Raw genomic sequence first — 26,017 nt, forward strand, 5'->3', positions numbered from 1 at the left:
CATCCTTGGGGGGTTAAATATTTTTTGGTTGGTCTTGGTGGCCAGCAAAGGTTACAGTGGCCACCAAAGCAATGAAGTGGTAAAGCAGTGCTGCAGAAGTTTTTCCTCTCAGTTTCTCATTTTTAAGGTCTAGGCTCACACTGCCCCGGAAGTTCAGTCTTAAGTTTGGTTCATTCCAAATTCTGCATGAACACTCATAGTTTTTGTGCTCTTTTCTCCTAATATATGCAGTTTTGTATGCACCTTTGCCTAATAGCATGCTGGTTGCAAGTAACCTTGCATTTTAAACATTATTTCCCTATTACAATGTATTTAAATCTGTGATTTTTACTGGAGAACTCCACTGAAACAACTCAGAAAAAAGCAAGTGAGCGATGAACACATTTCCCTCCCGTTGGAGGCCGGGTAGTTGCTAGGCTCACAAAAGAGTCAGGGCCTGGAACAATAGGACACAAATCGACAAAATTTTGATCTAAATATGCCAGTTTAAAAATAATCATAGAAACATAGAGCTGGAAGGGGCCAAGAAGGCCGTCGGGGTCCAAGCCATGGCTGCTGCACCGCCATCAGTTGAAGTTTCCGCACCATTTACACCACCCCTGTTATTCTGTTATTTGAATTTCACGGAGGCAAAGGCAGCTGATTTATCTGCATGCAAGATATTCTCAGAGCATCTCCAAGCAATGGAATTTCCCCTTCTCAGCTTCATTTCTGTGCGGGGGAAGAGTCTTGGGGAAGCGTCTGCTGCAAAATGGGGGCAGGGAGTCAGCCCTCCCCTCCCCCAAACTGCCCTCTGCAGAGAGAGCCAAGAGGAAGGTGCCCGTTGGCCCGGGATGCTCACGGTCCTGTCGAGCGGATCCAGGAGCGCGAGGAGGAGGCCGAGGCCCGGCTCTGGCCCTGCCCGGAGACCTGAGGGAGGCGGCAGGTTCTCCCCTGCCTTTGCCCTGCACCGTGGCGGCAGAGTGATGTTCCCCCTCTTGCCCTGGTCCCAGGCCCAGGAGGGGCAGGCCGCGGCTGGGGGCGGTGGCTCCCCGGTGGCGTCCACGCTCGGCCTGCGGGAGCCCCTATGCGCTCTGTGTGGGGCTGCCTTTGAAAAGCGTCCAGAAACCTCAACTGATCCACAGAAGGGCAGTGCAGCCGCTAATGTTCAGGACGGCATGCGGCACGGGGAGCGTGTTCGAGCGGACACCTCACGCCCCTCCTCTTCCAGCGCTGACTCCAAGCGCTGATGCTAACGAGCATTCAAGGCCCCAGATCGCTTGGGGCCAGGCTGGTACCTGTAGGTCCTTGCCCAGACCCTGAAGTCTATTTTGGGGGCCCTACTCCAGGAGCCCCTTTCCTGGCCACCAGGAGGAAGGACTTTTCCGTTGTGGCACCTGGCGGAATGAGCTCCCCAAAAGGTGTGCTTGGCACCTGCTTTGCATTTTCTGTGCCAGGTGAAGAGCTTTCTGTTTCCCAAGTAGTTTAGCAGTTTAACTTTTAAACTTTATCGCATTTTCTTCTGCACCGCGGCTCTGCTCCCCTCCCACGCCGGTTCCGTTGCAATAGCTGTTGTGGTTGGGTGTTTTAAATTGTTGCTTGTTTGCGCGCTTTGTTGTGTTTTACTTTGGTAATGGCCCAGAGAGCCTTGTCTGTTGGGCAGTGTAAAAATGCCACAGAGAAGTAAACAGAGCCGCTGCCCAGCGGGGCCGCGGCTGCTCCCCGAAGGAACAGACCGGGCCGTGCAGCTGGCAAGTCCTCGGCTGGGGACTCCTCAGCAGAGCCCTCCCCTCCCCTGCAGTATTTTCGGGCCGCAAACTGAGTGACACACACGCACGTCCTGTGGCATTGATTGTCTCCCTTCCTTCCCCTTTGGCAAGCCAGGGTGGGACGGTCCAGTGGGCCTTGGCAAAGCCGCCTGTTTTGTCGCCGGGACTCGTCTGGGGGGAGACCTGCCGCACTCAGCACTGGGGAGGAGGGCCGGGCGCTCAGGAGCCGCTCCGCATGCCGATGAGGGGCTGGCTCAGGCTCCCGTGCGGGCCCCCTGTGGGGCAGAGATTAAGGGCCCTTCGAGGCCCTTCGGGGGCGCCCAGCTTCAGAGCGAGGGCCTCTAGTGCGCCCCGTTCCGACCAGCATCGGGGGCAATAGAGGAGCCTTCCCAGCCCTGGCCGGGGATGAGGGGAGCGGTGCTGCAGCCCAGCGCCGTGGGGTGCACACCGAGACGAGCTGGGGCTGCGCCAGGCTTGCCGTGCGTCTCCCCGAATGAGGCCACCGAGGCAGCCCGCGCTCCAGCAGCAGCGCCACGCGGGCGTGAAGGGCTCCCGCAGGTGCGGGGTGGGCGCGAGAGTCGGTGCCCGGAGGGCCTTCCCAGGGTGGCATTCAGCAAGGGGGGCCACCCTGGAGGAGCCCTTTCCTCGCCAGGCCGACCCCGCTCCCCGTCTGGGCTGCTCGACTGGGGGCCTGCAGGCCCCTCCGCCGGGTGGCGCCGGCCAGGGCTTTGCTGGGACGCCTCGGAGGGCTCCCGCACGGCTCCCTTGCCAGGCGTCGGGCGGCTTTCGTGCAGTGGGAAGGAGACCGTTCCGGGCGAGCGCCGCCCTGGGGAGGCTGGCGCAGGGCCAGGAGGCAGGCGGCCCGGCTCTCGGCTCAGCAAGGGGGCCGAGTGGACGCTGCCTGCCGTCTGCCAGCCCTTTCCTTCCTGTTTCTGGTCTGGGCGGTGGAGCTGCCCGCCTGCCGGGTTTGTCGCAAAGGTTTTGTGGGATTTGTGACAGCAGAAGCAGAGCTGCCCGTTCTCTTGGGTTTGCCTGCGTAAATGAGGGCGTTGCGTAACTGAGGTGCACCTGAAGTGGGAGCACTTCATCAAACCGTCTGCAGCGCTGTATTAAATGCAAACATGGTTTGCTGCTAGGCAGGATTTGGCCTGGACATTTCCATGATGGTGAGGAGGAGGAGGAGGAGGAGGAAGGTGTATCTACTTCCTTTCTACACTGCCCAAGGTTGAAGTTCTCTGGGTGGCTCACAACAGTATATAAAAATAATGCAGTGCAATATAATAAAGCACCATAAAATCATACCAAAGAAGCATTTTAAAAAATGGAACGGCAAAAATGAACAATGGAGAATCACTTTGTAAAGGAGACCTGTCTGGCGTCGGTCGTCCCTGCCAGCCCCGGGGAACCAGCTGCAGCCTCAAAAGCCTCAGCGTAAAGGGCCATCTTGACCTGGTGGTCGCGCCAACAGTTGGGGGCCTTGCCGAGAACGCCCCCCCCCCTTGTGGCCACCTTCTGAGCCTCTCCCGGGGCTGGCACTCCGGGCCAGGCTCCAGATCTTGAGTCTCGCAGATGTGGAGAGAGCAGCTGGGAGAGGCGCTCCGCCATGGATTGTGGCCCAGGGCCCCGTCGGGCTTTATGGTGAAAAGCGGCGCCTTGAATTGGGCCCAGAAGCGTCGGAGCAGGCCAGGGATCCTGCGGACCCGGAGCTCTTGGCAAGGCTTTCCGGAGGCTCCCTGCTCTGCGCTGATTAATGAACAATAGCAAAAGTGGTCCCCATTCCGCTTCATTCCTTGGCTGCCGTTTTATGCTGCTTTTCAAACAAATTTTTTTCCCAGCATGGCTCCCAGAAATGAGGAGCGGGGGGAGAGGCCGAGCGTCCGGGTTTACCAGCCATCATGACAAGATGCAGGAGGGAAGGGGTGTGCGGGGCGAAGGACCGGTGCTGGGTCTCCCGGCTGACGGCAGATACTGGAACGCGTCTCCCTTCGGCTTCCAGCGCAAGGGCACGAGGAGCCCGCTTCAGAGGAGCAGCTGCCCTTCGGCCCGCGGCACCCTCCAGCTTCAGGTGCCCTCCGTCTGCTACAGACACTCGAAGGGGGTGTTTTAACATGCCGACAAGGCGCGCTGGACTCGGGAAGGGAACCAGGAAGGCAGCCGGTTCAGCCCGGCGGAGTTTGGGCCTGGGCTTGACTTTGGGGGTTTGGAATAGATTCAAAGGGGAAAGAGTCACTTTTCCCGTCGATGCAGCAGCTTGTCATCCCCAAATATTTGGAGGGACTGCTCCCCAGAACAGAGACAACCCATTCTCAATATCATACATGCTTTGGTATTAAACTAGGTTTGCATTGACTTCCTATATTTAAATACATTTATCAGTCAATAATCTCTGCTTTTGTTTAAACTTACATATATTTCATATCAAGCATTGCCTCTAAAATTTATCTCCGGAGGGAGCCCCTGAGCTTATCCTGGAAAGAAATCCATTTGGAGGGAGATTGCAAAAGCACATGACTTGGTTAAAGCTATTAAATTGTTTGAGTCCTGTTCTCCTTAATCAGCCATTAAGCTGACTTGCAAGTATTTCTAGACGACCAGAGCACTGGAGATCGACAATTTCTCTGCATCAAATGTTGGCGCTGTCACATTTGTCTTAGAGTTTCCTACCCCAAATCTCACAGCTAAAGTAAATTGTACTTGGGCGTGTTTGTGTGTTATGTACACAGAGTTGCTCACTCATGCGGTCTTTCCGCTCCGTCTTCTCTGATGTGGCTTAGCAAAGAAGCAGTTTGCCAAATCCAAGCACTTATCAAGTGCAGCGGAGGAAAGATTGGGAAATCCTGCCGGCCGTGCCCTCGGCGTGGCCGGACGGGCTCCCCAGCCCAGCCGTGTGCGGATGCAGGAGGACGGGGCCGGCACTCGCTCTCTGGCTGCCGCACGGGAGGCGCTGGCCAAGCACGGCCCCCTGGCAGCCCTGCCGTCAGCGGCCCGTGGGGCTCCTCTGCCCCGACCGCCCTGGGCACCCTTTTCTGCGGCGGCACAGGGAGCAACGAGCGCCACCCTTCCCCGGTCCAGGCTGCGCTTCCCGCCGCACTGCAGGTAACGCCTTCCAGTCTGTCCAGAGAAGAGAGGGGCACAGGCCCCGCCACCCTTCCAGCCAGGGGTGGGGGTGGGAGGCTGCCCAGAACGGCATGTGGGGTCCACACTGGGCCTCGGCCGGAGGTGGCGGGGGTCCTTCAAGCCCTCCCTCCCCTCCTGCGGGCTCTTCGGCATCCCCATCGCCTGACGGTCGGCCACCAGCCACCTGCGCGTGGTGGAGCCCAGGTGTGTCCCGCTCGCCGTGGCCGCTGCCCTGCCATTCCGCAGGAGGGGGCTTTGAAGGAGCCCCCCATGGCCGAGCAGCGTTCAGGGGCTGCAGAGGCTTTCGGCTGAATGTGCCACTTCCTTCCACACGAGGAAGGCACTCTGTTTTTTCGTGAAGTTCGGTAGCCATAGTACAAATCCAGGAATTGATTTTGGGGGTATATCTTTGTTAACTTGATTTAAAGTGCCTATTCTCTTGTAATAGACCTTCGAAACAATAGGGAACCTGACTTATTATATTTTTCAATTGGCAGGGGTGTTCGTAGCTGAGTATTTATAATTTTGGAGGGATTTTTTAATAATGCAGTTCAATAGAATAAGTGTAAAACTGTATTGATTTTACAGTGTAATTTATGCATATGCATAGACTTGCACTTAAGCCAATCAATATCTGTTATTAATGGTGTCTGAGATAATTTTTATGTTTCTGTCTCCGAAAAGATTTTGTGGTTGGCTTCCACTGCGTGATTATTGATGAGAAGATAGAATTTAGTTTGCAAATTCAATGTTTCAGGCACCAGGGGGAAACACTTAGCAACCTGTGAGTCACTAAAGCAGTAGCAGGTTTCTTCCCTTGTTCAGAAAAGTTACCTGCAGTCCAGCATCAAGGAGAATCAGTGCTCTTTGTTAGCGTTCGCTTTTGTTTCCTCTGATGGACCCAGTGGGCAAAATGGCAGCTGTGGGAACACTGGGGAAAGCGGCTGTGCCATTCTGGAATTCTTGGCTCTGAGGAAAGCAGAAGTCAAATCTAGCCTGCCCTGGCTTTAGGAAAGCTAATTTTAATACACTCAGAACAATGATAAGCAAGCACTTGTGGGAAGTGACTGTAATGAGAAAAGGAGTCCAAGATGGGAGGGAATTTTAAAGAAAGCAAATTCTAAAGTCACATTTACAAACAATTCCAACAAGGGAAAAGGGTGGAAGACGACAAAAGAAGCCCATGTGGCTTCACGGAAAGCTCACAGATGATCTGAAAACAAAACAGGGCCCCTCGTGTAGGAAGTGGAAGGAAGGCCAGACTCCGAGGGAGGACTGCGAGCAGACAGCACGGAACTGGGGAGGCGTCAGGAAGGCCAAAGCTGGGGATGAACTGAGGCCGGCGAGGGATGCCAGAAGCAACCAAAACGTCCCCTTCTTCTGATACGTCCAAGTAAAAGACAGAGGAAAGGAACGGGTTCAGTTAGTCAGTGTGGATGGCGGAACAAGAATAAATAACAAGGAAAAGGCAGAAGCGCTCCGTTCCTATGTTGGCTCAGTCTTCTCCCCAAAGGAGAGCTGTGACCTTCCTGAAGAAGGGGAAGAAGTACAAGCTGAAGGACAGGGTGGCAGCTCCGGATTGGCAGGCAGATGGTCCAGGATTGGGTTGAATGAGTTCGGATCTCCAGGGCCCAGTGAACTCCTTCCTGGGGTCATAGAGGGGCGGGCAGAAGAGCTCTCCGGACCACTGCCCGGCATCATGGAGGACAGGAGAAGTGCCAGGTGGCTGGAGGAGGATCGATGTCCTCCCTGTCTTGAAGAGATGAAAATGCGACGGACCTGGGGCTGCAGACAAGGGAATCCCTGGGGAAATTCTGGAGCAGATTATAAGGCAGTAAGTCTGCAAACAATGCAGTGATTACTGGAAGCCAACATGGATTCCTCAAGGACAAATCCCGCTAAACTAATCTGATTTCATTTTCTGATTGGGTACCCTCCCTGGGGGACTGTGGGAATGCTGCGAACATAATCTATCTTGACTTCAGCAAAGCTTTTGATATCCCGATTAGCAAGCGAGCTAAAAGTTGGCCCAGTGGAACTTCAATTAGGTGGATCCACAGTTGTCTACAGAATTGGACTCAAAGAGCACTCGTCAACGGTGCCTTCTCAAGATGGGGGGAGGAAATAAGTGGAGCGCCATGGGGTCCAGTCCTGGCCCCAGCACTCTTCAACGTTTTCATTAATGACTCAGGTGAGGAAGTGCAGGGGACAATCCTCAGATTTGTAGATGACGCAAAACTGGGTAGAATAGCTACTGCTCTGGAAGACAGAAAGAAGGGTCAAGGTGACGGGTGAAGATTCAGGGAGGCAGGAGCGCTGGGTTGAAAACCACAGAATGAAATTCAGAGGCAAGTCCTGCACCTAGGAAAAGGAACCCAAAGAGGGGGAACACTTGGCTCAACAACACTGCGAGTGAGAAGGCTCTTGGAACAGCTCACAAGCTGAACGAGTCGACAGTGTGATGGGGCTGCGAAAAGGGCAGGTGCTTCTTTTAGGCTGCACAAGTGGAAGCGACACTTCCAAACCCCACGGTGCCAGCTCCTCTTTCCTCGACGCTGGTTGGGCCTCCTCTGGAATCCTGGGTCCACTTCTGGGCATGGCAGTTGAAGGGAGATGCAGAGAAACAGGATGTTTCCAAGAGCAGAGCCACAAGGATGATCCGGGGGCTGGAGACCAAGCCCCGTGAGGAGAGATTGGCAGAACCAGGCATGTTTGGCCTCGAGATGAAAAGGCTGAGGGGAGATGGTGTCCTTGAGGGGTGATCCGTCCATCTGCCGGTCCTTCAGGCTGTCCCAAAAGGAAGGGAGGGCAGGATCTTTTCCCAGACATCCCGGAGTGCAGGACACGGAATTGGGGGCTCAAGTTGCAGGGGGCCACCTTCCGGCTAGATATCAGGAAGAACTTCCTGACCCTCTGAGCAGGACGACAATGGAGCCTGTGCCCCAGGGAGGTGGGGGGCTCTCCCACGCTGGAGGCGCTCAGGAAGCAACTGGGCAGCCCTCTGAGCGGATGCTTCAACTGGGAGCCCTGCGCCTGCCTGGGGGCCTTCCGGGGGCCTTCCAGCCCTGCTGCTCCGACTTGCTCTTGCCAGGCTCTGGTGGCTCGTGGCGGCCAGCCCTGCAGAGATTCTGCGCTTGCCACCGCAAGTGTGAATGCCCCTTCCCAGGGCCGCCACCAGGCCCCGGTGTGGCTGCGCTGGCCGAGGCAGGGGCTCGCTCTGCTCAGGACCCTGCCGCTCAGGAGCGCACGGGCTGGCGCTGGGGCTTTGCGGGAAGGCCCGGGCAGAGGGCCGTTGCTCTGCACGCACAGCAACCTGCAGTGAGTCTCTGGCACGGCGTGTTCAAGGCGGGCCAGGTGGGGGGCTTGGGAGGGCTGCTGGAGCTGCTCGGAGGGCAGGGCTGTGTGCTGCTCCCCTCCCTCCTGCCTCAAACTCGAGGCAGCCCTTTGGAGTGTAGCTCTTTCACTGGAATTCGACAGATCGCAGAACAGCGTGGGCTCCAAATAACCTGCCGAAGATGGAGAGAGAGGCCTCTGCTCATGAAAAGAGCTGAACGCAAACTGGAACCTCCCCCGAGCAGCTCCTGCCTCCCCCCGGGGGCCTCTCTCCTCTGCAGAGCGAGATGGCGAGAGCCACAGGGCCCCTCGCGGAGCAGCTCAGCTCTCCCGATGCCGCCTCCCCGGGCCAAGGACGGTGTCCCGCAGACGCTCCCCCCCCCCCCCCTTCCATCCCTTCCAGAGCAGGTTCCTTCCCTGCCCGAGCCGCCTCACGAGGCCACCTCGACCCACCGAGCCTTCCCACGCAGCTGCTCCTGCGCCGCCTCCTGCCCGCCCGAGTCCGACCGCGAGGCACGCGAGCAGCCTGCAGGGAGCAACAGTCGGCCCCGCGCTCTCCGGGACGGCCCCGGCCAGCGCAGGGGGTTGAAATCCCCTTGGCCGGAGGGCCGCAGCAACGCCGGGGAGCTTCTGGGCCGCGGCAAGTGGCCAGCAGAGCCAGCGACACATGGGCCGGCCAGAAGCTCCCCCGCTGGCGCACAGCTCCCAGCAGAGCACGGCAGCCTTTCAGAGCGGGGCTGGGGAGCCACGGCACGGTGGCGGCCGGGGAGCAGCAGGCGGGCAGGGGAAGGGCGAGGCCGGCCAGCGGCTGGACCCATGGCATGCCGTGGGGCCTGTGAGTCCCGCGAGCTCATGCTAAAACGCCCCCGGCATTTGAGGCGCAGCAGAAGAGGCGCCCGGTCTAGTTTGGCGGCATCAGAGCAGGCCGGTTGCGAGCACCACACTAAGCGTGGGTCACTGCGTTTCACAGCTCGGTATTTTTAAAAACTCGCAACTCTTTAAAAGTGTGAAAAGGGACTCCCAGGGGAGCGTGCACAGCTCTGTGCATGTCGGCCCTGGCGCTCCATCTGCCGAGAATCGCAGCATTGTTTATTCATGGAGCGTGAGAGTTCAGGAAGGGTTGCCGCGCGGGGCGTGATTTGGGGCTGGGCCGAAATGCGCACGCCGGGGGGCCTGCGTGGCCAGACATAAGCGGCACTTACGGGGCGTGCAAGAAGGTTTCTGCTTTTTTCACAAGGAGAATGGAAACATGCTCCTTGTTAATGAAATCTGCGTGAAGCGCAAGCGCATTGTGGTTTCGCCAAGCATTGGTTGCAGCCGGGGAGTGAGTCCGTGCAGCGCATTGAGTCACCGTGGCTTCGAGAGAGAGTGTCTTGGCGCGCTGCCCAGACCCGGGACGGTGCGGGGCTTGAGCTTGGCTTATCAGGCACCTGAGAAGCCCTGCCCTGCTGCAGGTTGCATACTGTACTATATTCCGTGCGAGAGGTAGTGGGTTGCACTTGTCATGAGCAGAGCCGGCTGCAGGAGGGTCAGACTAGATGGCCCAGGAGCCCCTTCTGGCTCGCTCAGTTTCTGTGTCTCCATACGTGGCAGGCGGCTGGATGTCAGTCTGCCCGCCCCGCGCCTGCCCGTGTCACGACAGTGCTGGGGGCAGCGGCTGCCTGCAGTGGGCTCGGCTCCGGGTTCCGTGGCTTTCCTTGCACAGGCCGGGGCCGGGTGGCTGCCCGGCTTCTCCACGCACAAACCGCCTCGCAGCGGGGGGGCTTCCGGGAGTGCGGGGGGCTCTCCAGGGCCCTCTGGGACCGCTGCTGTGAGGCAGGCGGGCAGAGGACTGGCCTGGACGGCTCCCCCGCCGGCCCAGTGCAGCTGCTCCGCCATCCGGGCCTCACCTTTCCCAGGCCCTTCTGTTCCCTTGGCCGCCCCGCTGACCGGACCCCCCACTCCCACCCATCTGCCTGCAGCGTTTGACCCAGCCTCCCCCCTCCCCCCCAGTCCACGGGAAAGCTGAACTGCGCCGGGACGGGCCAAAACGAGCGCGATTTATTGCCGCCGGAGACCTGAGGACTGTTTAGGGCCGGCCGAGTGATGGCGTCCCCCCCCGGCTGAGAACCAGCGCACGGCGCATTAGCAGTTTGGTGTTAACAGCCAAGTTCTTCATGGCGGCGAGAGAGTCCCTCAGCCGGGCCGGGTAATGGCGCGCTTACGGCTGATTGCTGCGGGGGAGTCCAGATTCCCCGGGAAGACAGTCTTTATTTGCTTTATATTAGTGTTTCTTAACCTGAGCGATTCCTCCCGGAGGGGCCGGGGAACTCTCCTAGCAGATCTGAAATGTGAGCAAGATGAAAAGGGCAACCAGAGGAGAGGAAGGGAGTGTGAAGGAGCGATTTGCCGAGAAAGTGCCTTGCCGCGCTGGAAGGAGCCTCTCCTGACACGCGGACCCCCCAGCGCTGCCCCTGCCCCACGTGCCGCACATGTGCCGGCTCTCCCCGTGGCCGCCGCCCGGGACGGAACATGTGCCCGTAAGCCTCTCACTCCCGCTGGATGACCACCCCATCCCATTGCACAGAGCGGGGGGCTGAGGCTGGGGGCACGCCGGAAGGGTTGTCCTGAGGGCACCATGCTCTGAGCGGGAGGCCCGCAGTGGGCTTTCTGGGATGCAGCCGCGGCTTCACGTGTCCGTGGTGGAGGCAGTGGCTGTGTGCTCAGGCCGCCTCCAGCTTAGCGTGCCCCCCGGAATGAAAGCCTTCCGAAAGGACGCGGCCCTCCAGAGCCGCCACGGCTGTGGCTTCCTGCTGGTCTCCAGGCTGCCCCTGGTTCAGTCAGGTTGCAGGTTGTAAAAAGTGAAGGCGAAGGAGTCCCCGTGGATTTTACTCCGCTCGGCTCATGGGGGCAGTGCTCTTCTCTGTTTCTAAGGCCGTGAGCCAGCGCCATCTGAAGATGGTCCTGCGTCACGTGGCCAGCATGATGCCACGGAGCGCCATCACCTTCCCACCAAGGTGGCACCTATCTATTTACTCGCATGATGCGCTTTCGAACTGCTAGGCCGGCTGGGAGCCGGGGAGCTCAGTCCCTCTGGCAGAGGCTGGGCTCGAACCGCTGGAGTGCCGACCAGTTTTGGCCAACGGTTCCCACGTCAGGCAGTTCACTGGTAAAAAGCCCAGTGCAGCCAGAGCACACGGGGGGGGGGGGCACCCCATCGCCAGTGCCTGCGCACCCGAAGCTCCCCCAGCCCTCTGCAGAGAAACTGTGGCTGCCTCCCACGGGACGTGGCTCCTCCATGGTGTGAGCGCCCAGTGGGTTGCCCGGTGGAAAAAGTGACCGGCAGACGGCCAGCGTCTTCCGCAGTCGACGCCACGGGGAAGAGGGGCTCGGAGGGCCAGGGACCCACTGCTGTGCAGAGAGGTGCACAATAGCAGGGCTCACGAGCGGAAGCCGCAGGAGGTGCGGGAAGGGCGTCTTCCGTGGGCTCGCGCTGGACCTCGCCCTCCTGGGCGCCCCATCCCGTCCCGCCGCAGGTGTTTCTCTGGGATGCTTTTTATTGGCGCTCGAGGCGAGCGAGGTGCTCTGCAAGATCAGAGTGTCGAGTGTCACGATCTATAATGCAGGGACGTAAAAGCGCAGCTTCCAACCGGTAAAGCCACAGTCACGGCATAAAAAATGACCCAGGAGCTGCTTCGACTCATTTATGAAGCGCTCTGGACTATTCCGCTTTGGAAGGCCTGCTGAAAAAGTAGCCCAAGAAGGAGCCGGCGCGCATGTCATGCAGGGCATTCTGCAGAGACGGGGCCACCGCGGGAAAGGACCCGTCGCCCAAAGGATGTTATTTCATCGGCATTTGTCTGCTGCAGCTGCCCCACACCCAAGATGCGGAAACGAAGGAGCCCCACAAGTAAACGCAGAGGCGAGAGACCCAAACAGCACGGGCTGCCGAAAAGGTCTGGAAACGCAGCTTTCAAGGGGGCAAGGATTACCCCAGGACCCCCCCCCCCCCCCCGGCTGGGCAACCCAGAAGGCTTTGGCGTGGCCAAGAGGGCTGGGCGGATCCGCAACAGGACCGGGAGCCCCTGGCCACCCGCCGGACCGCGTCATGCGCCAAGGCTGTGGCTCCAGCCCCTTCTAGAGGAGTGGGGCGGGGGTCTCAGCCCTTCACATTATCGGGCCGCCTTGCTGAGGCCCACGTGGCTGCATCCGCCTCCGACTCGGTCAAAGCTGCCGCGCCGCATCAGGACGGACATGCCTGCTTATGCCTCCCAAGAGTTTGACAACACCCACAATGAGGGTTTCTGTGGCCCTTTCGGCACATCGCGAGCGCTGCCTTCACATGGTGCCCGCAGCCCGTAGGGCAGGGACAGGCAAGCGTCCCTCCCCCGCCCCCGTGTGGCCGGGAGGGGTCGGCGGAGGGGGCAGCTTGCCCGGTGAGCTCCCGGGGGAGCAGTGTTCGATCCCCGGCCTTCCTGCATTGCGGGTCCGGTCGGGAGCCACGGCGATGGGCGGCTCGGGCGGCAGGTTTGGGGCAGAGCCCTGGGCCAGAGCGGCTTTCCCTTTGCAGATGACGCTCGCGAAGGCTCCTGGCCCCGTCTCCCGCCCGAGGTCCCTGCGCAGGTCCCGGTGATGGACCGACTGGATTCTGCGTGAGTTCATCAGCGCTCGGCCATCATCTGCTCATTGATCTGCTCCTGCATCTTGCTCTTGTGCCGCGCGAAAGGGAGATCAATAACTCAGCAGAGCACCAGCGTTATTAATTCACAAACAAACAGGGCCGGGGCTGATGGGAAGCAGGAGGCGTGCCAGTGTTCCACGCCAGCGTGATTGCGGGTGGCCTTCGAGGCAGGTTTTACTTAGTGGATCAAGGCCGCCGGGGACAGCCTGCGGGAGGGGGAAGGCACTGGAGGTGGGAGGAGGGCCGGCGCAGGGGTGGGGGTCCCCAGGAAAGCCGGGCGGGCCTCTGGGAGACGGGCAGCCGGCAGCCAGCCTCGATGCAGCCCAGAGGCAAGCACGCGGAGCCCCCTCTCGCCCCCCGCCCCGGGGCCCTCGCATGCCCCACTCGGACAGGGCCCTTCCCACCTCCCCTTGCCCCACCGGGTGGCTGCCCCGGCCCACCTCCGTGCCGGGAGCGGCCTCCCTGCGCCTGCCTCCGGGGGAATCCCTGCAAAGAAGGCCTTGGAGGCCGGAAGAAGACCGGCTTTGGGAGGGCGTCCCCCTCACGGCACGGCTGCCAGGAGCCTCTGCCCCGCGCACGCTCCGGGTGCCCCTCCAGCAGCGGACGGACCGAGGGAAGGGGGTGCAGCAGGGGCGGCCGAAGGCAAAGGAGGAGTGCCCGCCACGCCGGCCCACGCCCCCCTCCAGACAACGGCGCGCGGCCCGATGCCGCCCTCCAGTGCAGGGCCGTGATCGTCCGGGGTCCCTCCAGGCAGCCCCCAGTGCCTCGAACTTCTAAAGGAGCCACCGGGAAGAGCAGAGCCGGCCAGGTTGCTCCCTGGTGAAGCAGGCGCGACCCGGGAGGCCCGCCTGGGAAGAGCTTCCTCCCTGTCAGAGCAACACGGCAGTGGGACCGGCTGCCCGGGGAGGTGGGGGGCTCTCCCGCACTGGAGGCATCCAAGGTGCAACCGGACAGCCCTCCGAGCGGGAGGGTGTAACGGGGTGTCCTGCAGCAGCAGGGGGTGGACCCAGCGGCCTTCTCGGCCCCTTCCGGCGCTACCATGCCAGGGTCCTCGGAGGCACGCGCCTTCTGGGTGGCCGAGTGGCTGAAGGAACTCCGCGGCCTCGACGGGGCTCTTCTCTTCTGTGTCCAGTGGAAGCAGTGGCCTTTGAAGCGTTCCACGGGGCCACCCGTAAGAACGGCGTACCGGGCTGCTGCTCAGTGCCTGCAGATCCGGGCCTCTCCCGCTGCGCTTGCCGGGAGCCGGCCAGACCCCGCAGGCCTGGGCCGGAGGATCTCCCAGCATTCCCCGGGGTGGAACCCAGAGCAGGAGGCGACCTGCGGCGCCAGCACTCCTTGGCCAGCGCGGGAATCCTGGGAGGTGCAGGGTCTGGGGTGGCACCTGAAGGCGCCTGGCTGGCTGCGCACGGAGCTGATGTCCAAGTTCGGATGAGATCATCTTGCAAGCAAGGAGGGATCTGGGCTACTCTGGTCCCGCAAGCTCAGGCGATTCAAAGTGGTTTCTGATGGGGCTGCTTGGGAAAGTTCCTTGGAACGGGTGAACATGAGGTCAGGAGCTGAGATTTCACGCCGAAGGAAAGGGAGTCTTGGCACAGAGTTCCTGAAAATCTCCATGGGATCTGGGCATGCGAGTTGCAGGCTACTCAGAAGTGAGGGGCAGGCCCTCTTTCCGTGCTCGGAGGACCCCTCCCACACACACGCGCTGGCTCGTCCTGCAGGACTGAGCGCTGGAGCTCAGTCTGGCCCGGAGCTGAGCTGCAGCTCCCATGGACCCTTCCAGGTGCCAGCTCCACGTGCTCCTCGGGAGGTGCAGTGAGGAGAGGAGCCTGGCCTGGAACCGGAGCCCTTGCTGCAGTCCAGGCAGCCGCGCAGGGTCCTGGGACCGGCACGCCGGATGGAGCCACGGAGCGGTAGGGGCAGAGAGGGAGAAGAGGCCCCCGGGGACTGGCGCTTCCCCTCTCGCCGTCTGTTCAGCTGGAACACATTGGCGGAAGGGGGACCACCTTCGCCTTCTCCGTCGTCTCCCGCCCCCTCTGCTCCCCTGGCCCCCGTGCACAGCTTGGGGCTCCACGTCGACCTGACCCAGCGCGGAGAGTGACGAGGGCCCCCTCCCGCTAAACCGGGACTGCCTGCAGCTCGGCCCCCCCGCCCCCCGGCACCGAGCTGCTTCCAGCACAGCGCTCGCCTCCGCCCGCAGGTGGCAGCGCCAGCGAAGCCACGGCCGGGCTCCGCCACTCAGCGGCATCCGGACGCTCGGCCTCGCCACGGACGCGCGTGTCGGCATGTCCCCACATTCCAGCTTTGAACGCAGCGTGTGATGCGTTTCTCCGTCCGTCCTGAAGAGCTTCGGGGAGGACCTGCCCTGCCGCTTTTGGCCTCTCTCCCCACATCTCTGAGGCCTGCTGGAAGGTGTGGGGTGTGGAGCCGGCGCAGCAGCAGCCCCACTGCAGGCAGCCTCGGCGTTGAAGGGAGGGCCAGGCCCGGCGTGGCGGAGGCGGCTTCGGCGGGGCGCCCAGGTGTGTGCATGGCAAGCACAGGGCGGGGGCCAGCCGGCCAGGGTGCGCGCCACACTCCGTGCGAGGGGCCGTGGCGCGCCGGGGCTGCTCCCGCCGGGGCTCCCGCTGGGCGCCACCGCTGCTCTCTTCCGCGTCCGGCTGGGTGCAGTGCAGGGGGCTCCCGGGGTTCGGCCCCAGGCATGGCCTTTCCCAAATGGTGCGGGCAAACGGCTGTTCCTCTTGGCTCCGTTAGCACCCCGTGCGCCGTGCGAGGCCTGGCCACTGAAGCACTGGAAAGGGTTCGTGCAAAGGGGGGGTGGGGTGGGTTTCATTCCCTTTCTGGGCCGGTCCAGGAATGACCGGGAACGTCTGAAAGTTGCGCAGAACCTCGCTGGGCCAGGTGCAAACTGGAGCCCTGTGCAACGGCCGGCAAAAATACCGGGGCCCGAGGCGTGCCAGCCGCCTGTTTTCACTTTCCGGACCTCAAGGAAGCGTGTCCGCCGTGACGGTGGCCCAAGCCCCGCGAGGGGGAGGCCTGGGCAGAGCTGGGGGGCCGCAAGACGCATGGAGTGGCCTTCAGGAGCAGCCCTGGATGGGGGCGGGGAGGGTGCTAGTGGCCCCCTTGCCCTCCGTGGCACCAAACCCGGGGCGGGGAGGGGCGATGGACTGGAGTGAGGAAAGGGGCAGCGGACGCGCTGAGGTCGAAAGGGACAGAGTGAGCCGTGCCCTCGGAGGACGTCGCTCGCTGGTCAGACGGCGAAAGCCTTGTAAGGTGGCCTCAGCGATTGTACAGAGATTAATTTTAAAATCTAGAAGAGCTCTTCCTAGGATTGGATGCCCCTCCACCCAAGCCTCAAAGAGTCATGTTTCTGCTGTAACTAGTTTACAAATGTTTAATTTGAAACATTAAAAATTGACAAACACAAGCACCCTGCTTTGGTAATAGAAACATAGAAACAGGGCGAGTCAGAAGGGTTCTCCTGGGCCATCTAGTCTGACCCCAGCTCCAGCCGGCTCTGCTCACGACATGCCCACCATGTGCATGTCCAGCCTGTCCTTGAACACCCTCACCGATGGGGCCTCAACCACCTCCTGGGGAAGCCCCTTCCACACCCTCGGGGTCCTGACTGTCAGGAAGTGCTTCCTGGCCTCCAAATTTAATGGCCAAAGCAAGTGCAGTTGATTCTTCCCATTGCAGGCCGAAAGGGGCGGCCTCTTGGCGAAAGTGACTTGCCGCGGCCCCGTGTTCGCCCGTGCAGGCGGCCGGAGGCGTCAGGCCGACCCCGGCTGAGCTGCCAGCAACTGCCGCGCGAGTGTCTGTGCAGCAGAGTCGGGCTCAGCCAGTCCTGCGCTCCCGTGGCGGCGGTGGCTCTGCTCGGCCCCGGCTGGAGCCGGTTTCACTGTGCCCGGCAGCGCTGCGCGTGGGACCGTGCGTGGCCCAGCTTTGCTCAGCAGCCTGCCACGGGGGAGAGGCTCTCGTCCGGCCCACGGGTCCCGAAAGCAAGGCACCGTGTACGGAGAGAAGGCACCCGCTCGCCTGTGTGTGTCGAGCGGTGCGTCAGCAACGGGTGCACCACTGCGCGCATGGGAGGGGAAAGGCAGGCAAGAGCGCACACGAAACGCTGCACGGGCTCTTCCCGAGGGGGGGGAACGGGGGCGGCAGGGCGTGCCTCGCGCCCCCGGGCCATCACCGTGCGGCACGGCCCCTCCGTGCTGCCGGGCCGAGTGCTGCAGGGCGGCTCTCTCGTCAGGGTGGCCCATCTGCTGGCCGCTGCTCTCGGTCGCCTCGCGTCCCGCACGAGCGCAAGCGGCACAGCCTGCCAGGCCTTGCTCCGGCGTGTGCTCCCGTCCCAGGGGATTCCCTGCTGAGGACCGTTTCCCGTGGCACCTTGTGCTCTGGGTCGGGCACGGGCGGCTTCTCGCTTGCCGCTTCCACGCCCACCGCCTCTGCTGCCCCGTCGTCTCGTCGCAGGCCTCGCGGAGCCGTTCCGTGTCCCAGCAACGCCACGACTTGGGGGCTTGCTAATTTTCCATTTCCCACCTGAAGGCACCTGCACCCCACCCTGCCCGTTCCTGCCGGGAGGGGGGGCAGCCTTGACCAGCCCTCCCCTGCTCACTGCCCCCCAGTCGTGGGCCTGCCGTGACGGGAATGCGGCCCAACACATTCAAGGGCCCGGGAAGAGTGGGGCAGGCCGGCTGAAGGGTCCGCCCAGCCCGGCGTGCCCACCCTGAGCCCACAGGGGGCCTGTGCACAGGACAGCGCGTGGGAACGGCACCCCGGGCTCCCCAGCAGCTGGCGGAGCGTGGCCTCCTGCCACGGGGGCTGCGAGCCCCGGCTGGGGAGCCGGTCCTGCACTTGCAGGCTGCAGCCAGCCCCGCAAAGGGTGCGTGGGGGACCCGCGTGAGCCGGGCTGCCCCGGATGTGGGCCCCGCCAGGCGTGGTGCGGACGAGCCTGCCGAGGAATGGTGTTGTCGGGGAGCAGTGCGCGGCCACTCGCTCGCGCCTCCGTCGCTGGCGTCCTTTGACCAAAAAGCATTTGATGTGTAAACAACTCGCACCGCAAAACAAGCCCGCTCTCTGTCGCTGGCCTGGATTGCTGCTGAGCTGAGCTGCCTTTGGATGGGCCGAAGCAGGCAGTTCCTCGCCCAGGCAAAGCTGCAGCCAGCAGGCCAAACCGTCGGGGAGTTTTGTTTCTGCTTTCTTGCCCTGGAACAGAACAAGGCCTTTCGTCACCCGGTTTATTGGACATGCAGCGGTTTCCAAAGCAGAACGTCAAACTCTACAGACCTCTGGAGTGGGCAAGGCGATGCGAAGCGGAGCGCACCCTTCCCTGGTCTCGGGGAGGACCGGGGAAAGTTCTCCGTCCCTCCTATCAGAGGAGCCCCTTTCTCTGTGCCCCGGTTCCGCTCTCAGCTGCGCCTCGGCCCCCGCCATGGATCGCCTTTGCCTCGTCGCTTTCCGGTGGCGTGGAGCGACTCACTGACCCGGCTCTTGGGTGGAAAGTGGCCGGGAGAGCTCATGGCGATCTCTCTGGGAAAGGGGGGGTGCCCGCTTGCGCCAGGGACAGGTGCTCTTGGAAGCTGCCATCACTGCCCGCGTGCCCACGGGCTGGACTGCGAGCATGGAGGTGGCGGGGGCCCTGCCTGTCCCTCCCCATCCCCCGTGGAAAGCTTCCCTTAGGAAGCCACAACCGTGACCTCGTGAGGGAAGCCCATGAGAGAGGAGGGATCTGCCAGAGGGTCCGGCCAGAGGGTGGGGCTGGGCTGCGACTGGGAACGTCCTGCAGGCTCGCCAGCCCGGGCCCCTGACCCCTCTAGGGGTCGGGCGCCTCCTGAGCAGCGGGATGGAGGCAGAACCAGCCCTCTCCCCTCCCGGCTGGCCCTCGCCGGCCGTTGGGAGCGTCCACGTCGCCCACAGGCCACCCGCCTGGCCGGCCTCCAGCGTGCGGGTCGGCAGCCAGAGGCGTGGGACACAGGTGAAGCTGAGCTGCTGGCACATCGGAAGGAATGGGCCCCCATAAGAGGCCCCCCCGGTAGTTTTTGGGGAGAACGCTGGCGCCCGTCGCGCGTGTGGCTGAGGGGTTCGTCCCCGGGAGCAGGCCGCCTGCTGGGGCCTGGGAGGGCTGGCCGCCCGGGGGAGCCAGATGCGGCGGCGCTTGGGCAGGTGCAGCCGCCGTGCACGGGGTGGGAAAGGCGTGCACGTCGCCCTGGAACGGGGGGGCCCAGCCGCGCCCGGAGTGGTTTTCACTGCACGAGGCGGGGGGATAAATGCTCCCCTCCCACCGTGTGGCCCTGCTGCGCCCGGGCATCTGCGCGGCTGCTGTTCTGTGGAGGCCAGTGGCCCTTTCCAAGCGCTCGCCAAGGGCTAAGGGTCGGGCTGCCTCGACGCGGCCCCCGGGCCAGAGTCAGTTGCGCATGAAGGGAGGCTGCCGTCCCACTCGTGTCCCGCTCAGGGGGCTTCTGTGGCAGCCCGTTGGCCCCTGAGCACACAGGGGGCTGGACCGGACGGCCCGGGGCTGGCCCAGCCTCCCTGTCAGGCCTTGGGCCTCCGACTGACGCTCCCTCCGGCTTGGGCCCCAGGGGCCAGGCTAGCACCAGGCCTTGCAGGTTTCCCCATCTCTTCAGTGCGGACGCTTTGCTGGCATCGCTGTACTGCTGCCAGATTCTGTGTTATCAGTATTTTATCTTACTGTTTTGCTGTAGGTTCATACTTGTGCTTTATCTGTTACCATCTGGCATTTTATGGTTTTCGTGGTTGTGAACCACCCAGAGAAGGTGAGCTGCTGGGAGCCTTGCAAGCAAACACACACACAAACCTTTGCAGGGAAGCTGATACGGGAGCCCACGGCCTGAGACTGTTCAGGACGCCCAAGCGCAGAGCTTGTTCCCCTGTAATGAGGTTTCTGATTCATGAATTACTTATCAGCAGTTGGCAAACAGACCTTTGCTGCCCTTCGGCGGTATTTGTGCCGGGCTCTGGAGCTGCTAACTTGGCTGACCTCCGAGACGGCCGTGTGCCCACGTGGCTGCCCACTCGCTGTCCTGGGCATCGCAGCGCTGGTTTGACTCACAGCCTGGCGAGAGAGCGAAGGTCAGTGCCAGGAGGCTGGCCTTCCCTTTCCGTCCGAATGCTTGCCCACCTGCTCCAGGAAGGAGAGGGCCCGCAGGAGCTGCCGCCTGAGCCATTCCAGCTCACCGGTGAGAACAACTGTGCGGCTGCACAGAGAAGCAGCGCCTGCTTGCTAACCCCATCCGCCTCCCGCTTTCCAGGCACGTGACCTTCCGTGCTCCTGGCAGCAGCCCAGCCTTCCACAGCTGTGGCCAAGACACACGTCCACACGCCAGTTCTCATGCATCGCACGCAGCACATACTCGAACACACAAAGGCACATGGCACAGACTTCTTCACGGTGCCAGTGCAAAATTTCGTCTTGAGGCTTTGAGCACTGCTGACTGGGAATGGCCAGGCCCATTTTCAGCTTCTCTGCCAGGCACGAGGCTGTTGCAGCCAGCAGATGAGAGGGTCTGCCCTTTCTCCATGGGGGGTGGCGGGGGGGGGGGTGAGAATGCAGCAGAAGCACTTGGCTGAGGGCAGGCCCCTGGGGACGCCCGCACCCATTGCTCCGGGGAAGTGCCCAGCCGGGGCAGCTGGCCTTCTCATCCCCCCAAGGACCTGGCCGTTCGGGGTCCCGTGTGGCATTCAGCTGCCAGTGGCACAGCTGGATTCTGCCCAAGTGGGTGGGGTTGGGCCTCGAATGCTCCGGGCCAGGAAGGACGGAAGAACTGCCGTTCCTGCGATGCTGTGCTGCTCTGGTTGTGCCACGGCCTCTGTTCGGGGCCAGCGCAGAGTTCGCAGCTTGGCCTCCGAGGGCCGGCCCCTGTCCTGGGGCTTCTTCCGAGAACGCTGGCTCAGGCGCCCAGCTGTTGGCTCCTCTGGTAAGTGCTTGGCCCCAGCCGGTGAGAGCGGAGGGTTGCTCAGGGGCCAATTTCCACGCTGCCGCTGCGGAAGGAGAGCTGGCCGGAACAGGTGGGCCAGCACTGCAGCCATGCCGGGCCGGGAGCGCCGCTGATGCTTGCTCGGCCTCTGGGTGCAGGCGGAAGCCAAGCTTGCGTGCCCCTTCCTGGCGTCACAAGCTGAGCTGCAGAAGGCCCGGGCTTTGGACCCCCCATCCAGGCAGCGTCCACGGAGAGAGAGACGCCATCCGTGCCTCGTGCCTGCCGCCTCGCGTGGGGCCGGCGCAATGGCTCGCCTTGCCCGACCACGCTGCAGGCCCCTGCAGCAAGCGAGTGAGGTGCTGGGCCAGCTCCTCGCCCCACAGCGCGCCCGCAGCAGATTGCGCGAACATGTGCCAGGTGCTCGGGCCGCTCAGTGCGCTCCGGGACTCGCAGCTCGCATGATTTCCCGTTCGCTAAGCCGGGCCCTGCTGCTGAAGCAAAACAGGTTTCTTGTGGAACTTGCAATCTCGAGCGCAGTGCGAGCTCTCCAGAGGACGGAAGTGTCCTTTTGGGTGGGGGGCTGAAAGGTGATTTATTCCCTCTCGGGGAAGCAGGATCCTTGCAGGAAGCCCCCCCCCCCCCGTTTTCCACGACGGCAACATTTGCCCCCTTCCGCCTTTCCTCCGTCCGCGCAATGCGCTTCCGTCCAGGCTACCCCGCAGCCTCGACCTGGGGCGACGCTTCATACCGCTGCGCTTCTGCCGCCGAAGCAGGCGAGGGAAGCAAGCTCACGTCTGCTTGCAGTCTGGGCGGGGGGCAGGGTGCCTGCCTCGGTGGCAGCTCCCCGAGAGCCCCGGCTGGCCCACTTGAGGGGGGAGGCGCTTCTGCGCACCTGACGCCAGGCCGCAAACGGGCCGTGCGCACACGGGGGAGCTGAGCAGGGGGGAGGGCAAAATTCCACCACACGTGGCCCTGGAGAGACGGTGCGTGGGCGCCTGTTTGTTCAAAGCGGGACCTGAGGCCCAGCCCTGCGTCGGCTTGTGTGAGTGTGAGCCCCGTCGCACTCGGGTGGGCGGCAGGTATAGCCTCACGCAGCCAGTAATGCGCAGCCGCAGGTTCCTTTGCTGCCTCGTTCCGCCTCGTCTTTGAGTCGCCCACATGCTTCAGTGGCTGATGGGAAGTTTTAAGTGAGTCAGCTTGGACAGTGTCTCTTTGCGGTGCTCGGATGACATGTCCCATTTGCCCCAGCCTTGCGACTCTGGATGATGGGCATGCAAAGTGCACCAAAGCATTTCCTGCTAGAGCTTGTATGATTTGGGGGATCACTGGTTTTGGGAAAAGGAAGCGTGCATAGAAGAAGGTTTGGCCGCATCGCAAAAAGGGTATTGGGAAGCTGGAGAAAGGGGCACAATGAACAGCCAAAACTGATTAAATGCTTAGAAGGAAGGAAAGGTTACGGGGGGGGGGGGGGGGGGGACCCTAGAAAAAAAAAAGGGCGAGGAAAGGGGGCAAGACAAAGGTGTGTAAAGTGGCACCTGTGAGAACCCAAAGCGCCGTCACATGTCGGGAGATGCAGGCCTGAAGCAGGACAGGCTTCTTCACGCGGCTGCGGAGCACATTTCTGCCCGGATGCCCACATGGCCACCTGCCCGCATGGCCAGGAGAGGGGCTCGACCGAAGTCCCGGGGGAGGCGGTATGAGGGCTACCGGTCCTGGGGGCCGTGGCCGCCTTGCACGTCAGAGGCCGTGTCCCTGCGCGCCCCACTTGCCAGGCGCGTGGGTGGCGGGGCTGGTGCCTTCGTGTCCCCTGGCCGGCCGCCACAGCAAGCAGAATTCTCCCCTGGACCCATTTTGGGCTGATGCAGCTCTGCTCCTGGCGTGTTTTGTTTTGCAAGCCGGGGGGAAGGCGCACCAGTCTGAAGACCGAGCCCCCCATCTTTACATTATGGGGCGATTGTGATGGCAAATTAAAAGCTCCAGTAAGTGGAGGCAAACATTTCTCCAGTCCTTCCCCACTCAGAAAGCTGGGAGGGAGGGGGGCACTTGGGACTTGCCTAAGGAGGGGGCTGGAATGCCCTGCAGTGCCCCCCCCCCCCCCCGCATCTGCCCCTGGGCTCCGTCCGCTCAGGGACCCTTCTCCGTGCTGCCCTCCGCTTCTGAAAGGCGCGGCGTCGGCCAAGGGGCCTGCGTGAGTCAGAGGTGCCTCAGCCCTCGTCCGGTTGTCCCGCAAGGCCCGTTCAAGAGCAGTAACGCCGTATGCCACAGACAGGGCGCCATGACAGCGAGGTCCACTCCGGTGGTGCTTTGGAGGCGGGGGAGCATGCTCCCCGCAGCCAGCAACGCCCTGATCCGCTCCCTCGGCCAAGAAAGCGCCTTCTGTGCTTCACCACGCCAAGGCCTGCCGCCTGGGCTCCTGGCTGTGGAAGATGGATTACCTGAGCCCTGTCCTGCTCCCCGGGTGATCCGCCAAGAGCGTTGAAGTTTGGTTGGCGTGGAGGGTATGAGGATTCCCCGAGGGGCACTTTGCCTCTGCGTGGGAACGCTGAACTTCAGCACGGATATGAATAGTCAAACCGTTTGTGTGAGCTGGTTCAAAGTTGTCTAGATGTCTTAGGAGATGTAGGTGACGACGAGGAACTGGGTCATTTTTCCAAACCGCTGTTTTAGCTCCCAGGGAGTTGCCAGATCCTTCCTCGGAGAGTGTATTCCTTGATTTATGGGACATTTAGAGGCCGGCAGATTCTCTGACCTCTACAGTTGAACAGAGTCATATTAGGAGAAATGGTGTTGTCTGCAGATGGTAGAAAGATGTGCTGGGAAGCCATCTGAGATGAGAGAAACGGCGCAGCTGCAGGACAGGAGCAAGGGGGCCGGCCTGCATTGCACCCCCGTCCGAGTGATCGCATCGCAGCCCCCCGTTCCATGCCTCAGCCGGGTTCCCGGGTTTTGCAGCATTTCCAGATGCGGCTCCACTAGGGAGGAAGCATCAGCGATCCTCAGGGACCACTCATTCCCAGAAAGTTTCCAGAGCAGCCTGGCAGATGCTTCATATCTGGAGTGCATTCAAAGCAGCGATGCGATTCTCCTCTGCACTCCCCTTGCAGCGGGTCAAGGGCGAGCCCCCAGGCCAACCACCCAGTGTCCGTGCAGGCCGTGATAAAGAACGTGGCCAGCACCTGGGCCCTGATGCTGTTAGAAACATGCAAACAGAGCAAGTCGGAAGGGGCCTCCTGGGCCATCTAGTCTGACCCCCGGCTCCAGCCGGCTCCGCTCACGACATGCCCACCATGTGGACGTCCAGCCTATCCTTGAACACCTCACCGATGGGGCTTCAACAACCTCCCATGGAAGCCCATTCCACACCCTCGGGGTCCCGACTGTCCGGAAGTGCTTCCTGGCATCCAAATGGAACCTTGGCTCCCTGAGCTTTGCTCCGTTGGAGCACATCCTGCCTTCCTCTGCAGGGGAGAACAGGTCTCTGCCCCCCTCCGTGTGACACCCCCTCACACACCTGCATGTCGCCAACAGGTCCCCTCGGAGTCTCCTCTTCCCCTGTTGGGCTTGCTCAGGAGACGCTCCCACCACACGCGCGCAGTGAGTGCTGGGTTGGGGTTCATACGTGCTCTGCCGGTCCTTTGTGGGGGTCACCAGGGAAAGGGGGAGCTCACCCTTGAAGAGCACCGGCACAAATTCCGTGGGATCCTGGGTCCAGCTTTGGACCTCCCCACTTCCAGAAGACTTACGGAGTGGCTGCGCACAGTGCCTGCCGTATTCCATGCTTTTTGCAAGACTTGTGTGCGGAAAGAGGCCTGAGCAGGCCGTCTACTCGACAGAAGTATGATTTGCTCTCTGGAACACGCCCGTCTGGCCGTTTGAACATATCAGAAAGCAACGGGAAGCAACATTTGGAATGACATTCCTGCAAGCCATCAGTGTTGAATAGGGGCAGTTCCAAGATCAAGAAGGAACTGGGATCTGTTTTTGCTGCAATAATTTAGCCTCACACGCTGTGCACCGCGGAAGGGTGCCCAAGTGCAGAGAGGCTGCGCATTTTAAAAGGTTTGCATAATGGAAAGAGACAGGCAATGATGGGGAAGATGGACAGCAAATGACTCTCTTCCGTCCCTCTCCCCCACCCCCCCAGCCACATGCGGCTTTCGCTCATTCAAGGGAGGCAGTCAAGGTGCCGAGGGCAAAAGAGCTTAGCCACCTGGGCTCCCCAGCAGCCACCTGCGTGCCCAGGAGCTGCTCTGCATCCGGGTGCGAATGTCTTGCAAGCAGCTTCGCGCCTGGCAAGCTCCCTCTGGAAGTCTTTCCCTAGAAAACACGTCTTCGGTTGCTGCCAGTCGTTCAGAGCATGGTTGTTCTCCAACTTGAGCCGGACACGATTGCCTTGTGGTTTACAGATTTCTCTCCGTTGAGGGTTCTTGGATCCCTTTATGCTGTCTTCTGAGCTTTTCTCCTGCTGTTGGGATTTATTTTAACATTTTTGTGTCATGTGATCCACTTTTGTACATCACCTTGCAGAATCCATGCTAGCTGGAATGATGTCTTGCATTTTATGAGCAGAAGAAAGGACGAAAGATAATGGGGAGAGGCACATATTGTGTGAATGTAACAGCTTTGAGTCAGCTGCTGAAAGACACAGAAATGGACGTTGGCTGAAATGGCAGTCATGAAGACATCTTTTGTCTCAAATGTCAGATGCGGGGGAGGTCCCGGGTGGGCGAGTTTGTGGTTTCCTGGTCCCAGTGCCCCAGAAAGGGCCGGGTTTGGTTTCTTCTGGTGCCTCGGCAGCAGCACCTTCATCCATTCTCGTGCTCTTGCGTAGTGCACGGGAGGAAGTAGTGAAGGGATTGCCACAAAAATATTATTAGAATGGTAATTTTAGTGATAATGGATCTGGGCCATTGGGAAGGTCCCTGCATCAACTCCACTGAAAGGCATAAAGCCTGTGCTGAGTCTATAGCAGAAAGCAAGGCTGTTAACAGACACTGGAGGAAAATATTATTAGAAGTGAAAATAAGATTTTTTCCTATCTTAAAAGTGGCTATGAAAAATGATGTGTGCATTTAGATATATAAATTATCTAAGCTTAAAATGACTGCAGGCGTGATGGCCATAAACTGATTAGTGTCAGAATTTTAAAAGATGCCTTGAAATCGGTATCCGAATCACGGCATCCTATCAAGTACAAAAAGCCATTATCTTAGCAACAAGTATTGTCT

The 26,017-nt window shown here is 61.2% G+C and overlaps 2 protein-coding genes across 3 annotated transcripts in view; one reads left to right on the forward strand and one right to left on the reverse strand.

Annotated features, from left to right (window-relative positions):
* Positions 1–26,017, forward strand: part of CNTFR (ciliary neurotrophic factor receptor) — a 247,450-nt gene that overhangs the window by 45,931 nt on the left and 175,502 nt on the right. Inside the window, exon 1 of one of the 2 annotated variants that reach the window (XM_044444045.1) lies at positions 4,734–4,844. The exons of the other annotated variant lie outside the window; for it this stretch is intronic. The gene's annotated coding sequence lies outside the window, so the exon portion shown is untranslated. Of the gene's footprint in view, positions 1–4,733; positions 4,845–26,017 lie in introns of those variants that run through there. 2 annotated transcript variants of the gene reach the window in all.
* On the reverse strand, positions 2,090–10,076 carry LOC123030184 (basic salivary proline-rich protein 2-like). The gene is made up of 3 exons (XM_044443870.1): positions 9,785–10,076; positions 8,652–8,724; positions 2,090–2,780 (listed from the first exon to the last, which is right to left on the reverse strand). Exons 1-3 carry the CDS (start codon positions 10,074–10,076, stop codon positions 2,090–2,092), a joined length of 1,056 nt encoding a protein of 351 aa, XP_044299805.1.

This window comes from Varanus komodoensis, unplaced genomic scaffold, assembly GCF_004798865.1.
Source record: "Varanus komodoensis strain SLA01 unplaced genomic scaffold, ASM479886v1 scaffold43, whole genome shotgun sequence".
Classification (NCBI taxonomy): Eukaryota; Metazoa; Chordata; class Lepidosauria; order Squamata; family Varanidae; genus Varanus; species Varanus komodoensis.